Source organism: Cavia porcellus, unplaced genomic scaffold (genome assembly GCF_034190915.1).
Source record: "Cavia porcellus strain 051 isolate PalLab524CR breed Dunkin Hartley unplaced genomic scaffold, mCavPor4.1 scaffold_4, whole genome shotgun sequence".
Classification (NCBI taxonomy): domain Eukaryota; kingdom Metazoa; phylum Chordata; class Mammalia; order Rodentia; family Caviidae; genus Cavia; species Cavia porcellus.
Genome location: NW_026947487.1, coordinates 51,097,104 through 51,107,325, shown reverse-complemented (window position 1 = coordinate 51,107,325; position 10,222 = coordinate 51,097,104). Strand labels below are relative to the sequence as shown.

General features: G+C 52.7%; 1 protein-coding gene across 1 annotated transcript in view; it reads left to right on the top strand.

Moving 5' to 3' along the window:
* The first annotated feature begins 5,544 nt into the window (after positions 1-5,544).
* Positions 5,545-10,222, top strand: part of Efnb2 (ephrin B2) — a 42,024-nt gene continuing 37,346 nt past the window's right edge. The window contains exon 1 of the mRNA XM_063247010.1: positions 5,545-6,147. Coding sequence (XP_063103080.1) covers positions 6,026-6,147 — 122 coding nt within the window. The 5' untranslated portion in view covers positions 5,545-6,025. The remainder of the gene's footprint in view (positions 6,148-10,222) is intronic.

Below are 10,222 nucleotides of genomic sequence, written 5' to 3'. Positions count from 1 at the left end.
TGCTAGATTGTTTTGTACATGCATGCTAAGAAAAAAATGTTACTATTTTCCTCTTTGATGAGTTAATTGTGGTAAGGAACAATAAAATCAGTTTAAATACCTTTAAAGACAGAGTCTTAAAAAGGCATGAACCCTAGTGAGAACTTTTAGAAACATAATACCTGTTACTCTGGAACCGGACATGAAGTTTACTTCCTTAGAGCATAAGTTGCCTGTCAGTGTTTATCTCTGCAGGTTAGCTCTACTTCCTTCATGAGTTTTAAAACTTTATTTTCCTTAATGTTAACTTTCGATGCAGATTTCATTGTTCCTAAGTTGTGTATTGGGGTTTTTGGAAATGTCTCTTAAAAACTTGTTTTTGCTCTACTGGTGTTCTAAACATTGTATCTAAAGAGAGGAGCCTGGACTAAAAACATTTGAAATCAGCTCATGCCTGCCATTTAGTGTTTTTACCCTTTCTGACTGCCCCATAGGTGTGAGCTCAGGAGGCTGCTTAGAAGTGGGGACTACAGTGTCTGTTCCCTGGGAGAGAAGGGATCGGGGAGCTGCCAGCCTGGTCCCTGCTTGGGCACTGCCTGCGCTGTGTCAGGCTAGGGGCTAGAGGAAGAGAATGTAACTGTCAGAGCAGCCCAAGGTTTTCTGTGGTGCAACAGTGGTCATTTGTTTCCACTGCCTTTGTGTATATGCTATGAAAGTCAGTCTGCTAGTTCAGTTGTTTCCTAATTTATTAAATATGCTTATATTCAAACTTTGTTTTCTTAGTTTAGTAAATGCATTATAGAATTAATGACTTTATTTTTATGACAGTATTTAAAATATGTAGTTAACTGCCGTTTATATTGTGGAGTTTGTAGAATTATCAATTGTAAAAAAAAAAAACCCTTTAAATTAGCTTCGTGTGAGGAGTCTTTAATGCTTCAGATAGTGGCAGAGCTCATAGTTTTAGCCTTACTACAGTTGCCTTCCTGTTTTGTTTTGTTTTGGAGTTGGCCTGGTGCAGGCGGGCCTCAACTTACTTGGTGATCCTCCTGCCCCAGGTCACTTGCTGAGGCATACATTTGTGCTAGTATGTGTCCACAGCTTCTAAGTGCCACTTTCCCTAATAAAGCAACATCTTAGGACATCAGTGGTTTTGTATTTCTTTGTAATTGTCTCAAATAAAATAAACACAGAATCCTGGCTCTTTGAGCTCATCATTTCCTTGCTGCATTTTACATGAAGGGTCCTCAGGTCAGTAGGTTGTCAGCTAAAGCCCTGCGTTCCTGTGGCTTTTCCTCTGCTCAGAGCCAGCCATCCGCCCTGCCCTGCTCTGCTGGCTGGCCGTGGGAAGCGCTTGAGGTGAGCCGTCTTGCCTGTTGAGGCTGGAGAACACTCAGTACTGTTGTACAGGCTACTTAGGACCTCAGGGCGTTGCTGAAGGCAGGACATTAGAAGTCTCAAGTTGCTGCTGGCACCTGAGCAGTTTGCCCCTCCCCCCATGTTTCTGTCTGCTAGACTGCCTGAACAGTTGTGGGGTCATCCCAGACGTGGTTCGTCCTGTGTTTGCGTTACTCCTTGGAAGCTCCTCTGTCTCACCTGGAAGCTGGAGCTGGAAGCTTGGCTGATGGTTGCGATACACATTGTGCAGCCACTGGCTGTTACTTGTGTGTGTGATGGTTGGTTGTGCCGCACAGTGTGTATTTAGTTAAATGATTGGGAGCTTGGAAGTAATGGAAAGGGAGGTCTAGAGGACCAGGGAAGTCTGTGTGACTTTCCTCCCACCCCACAAAGCAGTAGCACAGATGGGAATGGCTGCCGTTAGATCTCTTACAATTCTTGCCAGTTAGGCATATGTCCTTTGATACCTCAGTAATCCATGCATTTAAAAAGCAAACACCTCATTGGAAGTTGGATTTGAAAAGATACCCTTTTTTTGAGCCTCCAGTGGTCCATCAGAGTATGTGGGAGAATCCAGCAAAGTATTGTTTTCAACAGTCCAGTAGTGTCAGAAGTTGCGCAGATATACACATTTTTAGTGTTGATGCATTTTCTAAGGTTGGTACAACTTGATTACCAAGCTTTACTTACTAGGGTTAGAATGAAATCAAGTGTTGCCTGTTTATATGTGATTGGTCCTTTTCTGTGCTTTCACCCCGAGTGGACAGATAAAGAATGAAAGGAGTGCATTTGCATCTGGACCTAAGCCCTCTTGGAACTCTGTACAAGGTGAGATGCTGGGAGTGTGGACCAGAGGAAAAGAGCACCGTCACCTTGTTACTGCTCACAGTTGACCTTGTGTTCCATCCTCGTGCTTGTGTGTCATATTCATAGAGCTTCTGTTGAGAGAGGTTAAAGTAATCTGAGTAATAACCAAGGCTTCGCACAGCTAGACCCCGCCTGTTCTGTTCCCGCAGTTGCGCACCAGGCGGATTTGGAGGGCGAATGGTGTGTGGGTTCTGATGAGAAAGTGAGGCTTCCTCCAGCTGCCCAAGCTAGTTGGAGCCCTTACTGCTTTTCTTGCATTAGTAATGCTTTAAAAGGTAAAACAGGTTGAGCTAGAGATTTAGGGGACCTTTACTGCATTCTGCTCCATGATGAGAAAGTTTGTACAGTCTGTAAGATACGAGTTGTCACTAAACATCCCAGAGGAAAAGTGGTTCTCTTAAGAGTAATGTCTTTTTCCTGCCAAATGTAAATAGACTCTAATTTTAGATGCGTCAGTGTACAATAATGTGAATCTCAGAAGCAGACGGAGGGGTGCCCGGCAAAATTTATTTTTAAGAATTTTATTCCTGTTCAGAAAGATCTTCCCTTTGGGTAAACTGGGCAAAATGGTTTGCCAAAGACGTCTGAGAATTTCAGTGATTTGCAAGAGATGTTTAATGCCAGCAAACAAGGTACAGTTTTAAGATAAACTTAGAGGTACACATAGAAAATGAGTGGTTTGCACAACACTCAGGCTCATCAGACAGTAATTTTTCAGCAGTGTTACATGTAGGTAGGGTTTACTTTTACAGAAGTCTTGTTACATGTCTTCTAAAGTTAGGAATTCATGGAATATTGTACAAGGAATGTATAAGAAACAAGTTCTAAGCCAGTGGGCATTCATGGTTACTTTAGCGAGGTATAAAGTGATGACCGTCTTAGTTTTAAGCCAGAATTCTTCAGCCTTTGTATTTGACACCTCATTGTACATTTACTCAGCAGTCTTAAAATTGATTATGGAATTGTAAAATCTTCCATAATTGGACTGGGAATCGGCCTCAACTCCAGTAAACAGTGATGTGTCCTTTGCTGAAATCTAGTGTTTTAGGATGGGCTTCACTGCATACTGGTACAATCCCAGGTTTTTTGAAATAATCACGAGTTTAAAATGAAGACCAAATACAAAGCGGAAACTGTGATGGTCCTTTGGCACCACTGTGATACCTTTGCTTGGTGCAACACATGGGCAGTAGTGGATGCGGGTGGCAGGAGGGCAGTGGTGAGTGAGACTGAGCTCTGAACTGTGGGCCTCCGGGTCATCCAAATTGGCTACAAATGCTATTGCCTTTTGCTTGGGACTACACCAAATCTTCATTTGCTAAAAGTAAGCTATATTTGGTAAAAGTATGTTCCCACACTTCCAAAAAGTAATAGTCTTCACATGGAATTTGTTGTGACATACAGTTTTTTTAAACGCCTTTAAACATAATTACATTTTTCCAAGGTAAAATGCTTTTGTGTTTACTACACATGATAGTTTGGAGAAGTTGCATTATTTCCAGAAGATACAGATACCCTGTTTCCTCTGCTTTCTTGGGGAGAGGAGCTAGGGAGCTCAGAGGGCATAACTCAATTTCACAACAAACTGGCTAAATACAAAACTCACTGCTAGGCCCGGCCTTAGATCATACAGCTGACTATCTAGGATTTCAGCGAATTCCTCAGTAGCTTCTTTAAAGAGTCCTTTGGAATAACAGCCCTCTGCCTCTTCCTGGTTTTAGTCTTGGAACTTTGCCAAATCATAGCACCGGTGAGTCTTGTTTCAAAATTGCAATTGAAAGCTTATTTATAACAATTACAAAAAGAGACTTTCTAGGTTAAAGATCTGTTAGAAAGTGCACGCATTTGGTGTTTTGCACGCCTTAGTATATTTTTGAGCTTACAGTCTTTGTAAGTGGTAACGCTCCACTGAAATACTCCAGCTGAAATATGCCCTTAAAATGTTTCTATTTCAAAACGACTACAGAGAAGCAAGTACCGCTGAGAGGCTGAGGGGCAGGGTGGTGCCAAGTTCAACCCCAGCCTGAGCAACAGACAAGACCCTTGAAAGGGGGAGGAGGTTGGGGCACAGTGCAAAGGCCCTGGGTTCATTCCCTGGTACTGGAAAATAGTTTTTTTTTTTTGGGGGGGGGGAGTCAGGAACGAGGCACATTGAAAACTCCCCAGAACTTTTTATAAAGGAGAAGGTAAAATACTTTTTGCACTATGGACTCCTGAATTTAACTTAGTGGAAAATGCAGTTAAATAAAATTTGTGGAAATGCTGTGTTTCCTTCCTTTGAAGGAACCCTGACGTGGACAGCATTTAGAAACAGTGGGCAGACCGCCCGCCCCATTGTTTGATGTGCACACCGAGCGGGGCCTGCGCCGCGCCCCGTTTCCGCGGTGCGCTCCCCGTCGTCGCCTCCCCGCAGATCCGCTCTGGCCTGGTCTCGGTCCAGTCCCCGGACGCGGCCTTGGAGGTGGACGCGGGTTCCGGGGCGCGCGCGCTGCAGGGCTGGGCGCTAGTGGGCGCTGTGGGTCTGCGGAAGGCACTGGCGCGGGCGGCTCGGAGCTACAGCTCAGCGCGGCGCGAATTCGGGATCTGAGCCCTGCGCGGGCCCCGGCGCGGCTACTCGGTCTCAGCGAGGACGTAGCTGGGTCCCCACTTCTCCGCGTCCCTCTCCAGGCCCGTGCACAGGATGGGAGGAGCGCCGGCTGGGCCGCCGCGGAGCGCGGGGCTCGGGGAGGGGGAGCAGAGACGGGCGCGAGGCTGGGCCCCGACAGAGGTGGGACTGTCCAGGGCCCAGGTCGAGGGGGACGATGGGGGCTCCGGAACGCTGCACGCGAGTCGTCCAGCACACTGGGACCTCGACTGGGACCCCGGCGACCCCGATCATGCACGCAGCGAGCTTCGCGCTCCGAATCCTCCTGCCAGGCTGCGGTGATGCGGCCCCACGAGGAGGTCTCCACGGGGAGACCGTCGGTGGCCTAGGGCCCTAGCGGTCCCCGCGTCGCCATCGCCATCGCCGTCCCCGCTCCGCCCGCCGCCGCCGCTGCTGCCGCCGCTGCCGCCGCGGCCGCCGCTCCGGGGCGCCTGGCACCCGCGAGCTCCAGTCGCCGCCGTCCGCTACCTGTCAGCCGAGCCCCGCCTCACGGCACCCAATGCCGGGCGGGGCGGCGGACGGACGGGCGGGTCGCCCAATCAGCGTGGGGCTATGGCGCGGCGGGCCAATGGGCCGCGCGCGGTGGGGCGGGGCCCCGCGTTTATAGCGCTCTGACAGCGCGCCCGCCGCGCTGACTCTCCGCGGCGGGGACGGCGGCGCCGGCCGGAGCGACGAGCAGCGCTCAGCGGGTCCCGAGCCCTCCCCGCACACAAAGGCCCGCGCGCCCGCGCCCGCGGTGGGGTCGGACCCGCCCAGCTGTTCCGTGGGCCGGGAGCTGCAAGGACAGAGGAGGCGCCCTTCCTGCTCCGTTCGCCGGGACATGGAGCCGCGCCGACGCGGCGCCCGCGCGCCCGGGCCGCTGCCCGCCGCCCTGGATCTATAGTCGCCGCGACTCGCGTCCGCCGCCTCTGCGCCCTGCCCGGCACCCTGGAGCCGCACGGGACCCTGCCGACCCCGCTGCGTCCGGCGCGGCGCCCCGGAACCCCGAGCCCGCCGCGCCCCGACTGCGCGCCCTAGGGCCGGCGTGAGCGCACCCGGCCGCGGCGCCCCGGAGCCCAGCCTCCCGGAGGAGCCTCGGCGCCCCGGCCCGTCCCGTCCCATTCGCCCCGGAGCGCGCAGCGCCGGAGCAGCCTCGCCATGGGCGCGCGCCGGGACTTGGTGTGGAAGTACTGCTGGGGAGTGTTGATGGTTTTATGCAGAACTGCGATCTCCAGATCCATAGTTTTAGAGCCTATCTATTGGAATTCCTCAAACTCCAAGTAAGTGGCGTCCGCAAGGTCCCTCGATCCCCGCCCCGGGGTCCCCGTGCCGGGCCGCGCCGCGCCGTCCGGGCGGGAGGAAGGCACGGCCCTCGGAGCGCGGTTCCGGAGCCTGGAGGTGGCTCCGACCCGCACCTCGCCTCCCTTCCCCGGATGCAAACAAGGCGTCCCATGCTGCACCGACCCGAAGGGGCGCCCTCCGCGCCTCTCCTCCCCGGGCGCTCAGGGGTGTCCAATGCCCCGGGCGGCACGGGTGGTGTCCTGGAAGGGATCTGGTGACCTGGCCCGAACCTCGCTGCTTTCCCCGGACACAGAAGGCAGCCGCGCCCAGGGCGGGCGCCCGGCGGCCCGGGAGACCAGAGGAGACGCGCGCTCGCTGGAGCGCAGACAGTGCAGCCAGGGTCCGCGGGCGCAGGGCGGGGGCACGGGCTGGGGTCCCGGGCAGCGGAGCGCACCCGCCAGAAAGACTGGAGAGGGATCCTTGGCGACCCGGCCGGCTCGAGGCTGTGCGGGGAGCTCGAGGCTGGACGCGGGAGAACGCGGCACGAGCCCTGGAGGTGGCCGCGGCTTCCTCGCCGGAGGGCCCTGGGCGCCGCGGCCTCTCCCTTCGAGGACAGACCAATGGCCTCGAGCTCTGTGCGGACCCGGTGTCGGGCTCTGGTTTATGGCTGCCCTCTGCAAGAGCTCGAGGCCCTGCGGAGTCGCCGCGGGCGCTGCAGCCTTGGGCCTGGGGGGCCTGGGCAGGACTGGGGTCCCGGGAGCAGACTTGATCCTGTGGAGCGGCAGAGCGGAGAGCAAGTCGGGCCTGCGAGGCCAGCAGTGCGCGCAGTGAGCACGGAGGGAGCGCGACCCTTCCCCGCACGCAGCGGTCGGTGTGTCCGGAGTTGCCCAGAGCCGCGCTCTCGGCTCGATTAGCAGACTCGGGATTTTAGGCTCGGGAAACTTGGGGCGAGTGCAGGGATGACCCCGGCTGGTTTCTGGAGCACAGGTTTCCGATCCGGAGCAAAATCAAGGGCCTAGTGAAAGTTGAACGTGGATTTTGAGAGCAATAGGGTTCAGGGGTTGGCTTAGAAATTACATCCGAGCTAAAGGATGATGTCCCTGTCTGGAAAGTGGTAAATTTCGGGTTTCCCTACGCGGGCGCCCACGTCTCTCCCCGCTGAAAGGGCCAAAACGTCACGCGGCCACCTCGGCTCCACCGCGGCACTTTCAAACCCAAAGTTACTTGCTGCAGCCTCCCTCGTGCCCGATGTCGCGCGGGGTTTGCCCGGGAACTTAAGGCGTCGCGTGGGCCGGGCCGGCGGTGGCTTCCGCGCGGCGACACCGAAGCAAGCTGGCGGCACTGGGAGCCGCTGAGCCCGGTCGGGACCTGCGCGCCGGCTGCCTGGATGGAGCTGGGGCGCGGCGCCGGCCCTGCGGGCGGCGCCCGACAGAGGGCGCTGTGCCACGCTGAATGCCGCGCGCCCCTCCCCCTCTCCCAGCCCGCGCTCCTCCAGACCCGGACCCCCCCCCATTTAATATTTACATTTAAATCTAGTTGAAAGAAATTCCCATTAATCCCTCTAAGCGTTGAACTCGGTGTATGCATCTTTGTTATGATTGACCATGCGTGGATGTGTATCTGAGAGGGGGATTAGGAAAACCTCCTCGGAAATAAAGTAGAGCGATCTTTCTTTGCATCTGAGGTCTGATCCTCTTTTCCTGAAGTGTTGCGAGGGGAGGAGACGTGTTTACGCCGCCGGGGTGCCTAAGCTTAGGGTCTTTTTTCCAGCTTCGCCACAGGTCTAGGGACCAGCGAGGGCCTGTCCTTGGAGAAGCCTTCTTTCTCCCTGGGCTCCAGGCGTTTGCTGCCGGCCCTCTGCAATAACGCTGCTCCAAAATTCCGCGGACTGCCTGCCCCAGGTCTGGGTAGAGTGTCTCGGGAAAGGGCCACTGTGGAGAAGCGGGGCTAGTGAGAGCTTGAGAGATCTGAAAGATTTCCGGCGAGATGACTTGAGGCTATTGGTGGTGGTGGTGGGGTGTTCTTTTTTTCTTTTCTTTCTTTCTTTTTTTGTTTAAGATTGAGACTGGAAGGGGCTGGGGATTTAGCTCAGAGGCGTAAGTGCCTGTCTTGCAGCAGGCAGTCGTGAGTTCGATCCCTGGTACCGATAAAGAGGAAAAAGACAAAAAAAAAAAAAAAAAAAAAAAGATTGAGACTGAATAAACCCAGCAAGGTGCCAGAGATCTGCCTCTCTTGGGGAAGGTTGCATGTTTATTTCCAGGGAAAGCTTGCATCCTGTAAATGCGAGGTGGCAGGAGGGGCATCAGATGCCCTGAAGTTTCATGTCACTTTGTCTGAAGTGTGGAACAATTCATTTGTAATGAAGCAACCATCGGTAATTAGATTTGTTTCACTGGAGGGTCAGCCTTTTTAGCAGGTGGTCGACATAGGGGGCAGGCCACAGCTGTCTGCACACAGGGCCCAGAGAACCCTTGGTAAATTCTCCGTCTCCATAGCTAGAGTCTCATTGTCTGGGGCTCCATCCCTGAGACTTTATGTAACATTTCCAAAGAAGTTCTGGGCCTTGAGACACGCGTGGTGTCCAGGGGATTTTCTCACTGTTTCTGGAGGTTCTGGTTCTGTGCAGGTCATTTCAGCCTTTTCTTTCTTTCTCCCTTCAATTCCAGTAGAAAACAGTAAAGCCTAGCCTCCTTTACCAATTAACATTTTAGTAGAACTTTCTTTTTCCCCCCCTCCTAGCCTGTTTTTGCTAAAATAAAACAACTAGCTGTTCTTAAAGTAATTTCATTGAGGACAGTAAAGCTGCAGCGGTGTGGATTTTTCAGTGATTCACTGACTTTGTTGAAAATTTGAAGCAAGCATTCGTTTGTTGTATTTAGGGTCACTGTTCCCTCTGCATCCCATATTAGTTACCAACAAAGTATTTTGCTCTTCCCATTTTAATTTTCCCCTCTGCATAATACCGAATTCCTGATATTGATTGACTTGCTCCAAAAGAATGGCTGGATAATATCCAGATAACCTGTAATACATGGGTCTCACCCCAGTCCAGTGCTGAACAAATACAGGCCTGTCAGATAGTTAAAATAAACTACAGTGGATAGTGCTGTTTAAACAGCCCATTCAGTGACATATATATGCCAGCCTGCCTTCCATTGTGTCTGAAATTCTTATTTTTGTAGGTAAACAAATGCACATTCAGGGCTGATTGAATAGCCCCTTGAACTCTGCTCCTCAGCTTGCGTTTGGGTTAATCTTGTCGGTTTTAATACAGAGAGAGGGGAAAAAACACAAAGCGCCAGGGGTGGGATTGTTGGTGCTTTCACATCCACATTCCTCACGTTTTGTCAGGATGATAAACTGTAGGTAATGGACTGTCTTGTTGCACAGGACGACCGAGCCAGGCAGAGCACAAAGACAGCGCTCTCGAGCTGTGCTCGGTGGCCTGCTTTGCAGAAGAGAATTTCTCTGGCAATCATGTGTCTCAGGGCTGCACTGCTTAACCTTCATCGTGGCAGCTTCCAGCCTCCCAAATGGGAGCTGGAGGTTAAGATGATTGGTTAAGCACTGGGTCCTAAATCTTTCACAAAGCCTACTGCTAGACTCTGGTACAGAGATATAAAGAAACTCCGACCTTCCCCAGTGTTTGTGGCTCTGAGCTTGAGCAGGAGGACTGCGGAATCAGAGACTGGTGGAAAGCTGCAGGTTAGAATAGTTTCTGCACGGGCTAGACTGAAAGATAATTGTAATATTTGTGTTAATTATCCTGAAGTCACCTCTGTCACCCAGAGGGGAAGGCAGACCCTCCTCTGTTCCGTGGTCAGGGGACTGCCTGTAGAGGGACCTCCACGTTGGAGCAGTTAAAGCCTTCCTCTCTTGGCTTCCACGGAAATATTTCTGGTTGCTCCCAGGAGCCCCTGTGTATGAAACCTAACTTTGAGTGCCTTTGCCTAATGGGAAACTATTCGAGATCTCAGTGTGACCGCCGATGCCCGCGATGCGTCACCGGAATGGGAGTGGCAGGGAGCAAGCGATGGAGGCTGTGGACCCCAGGAAAACGTATTTTAGAGAAGA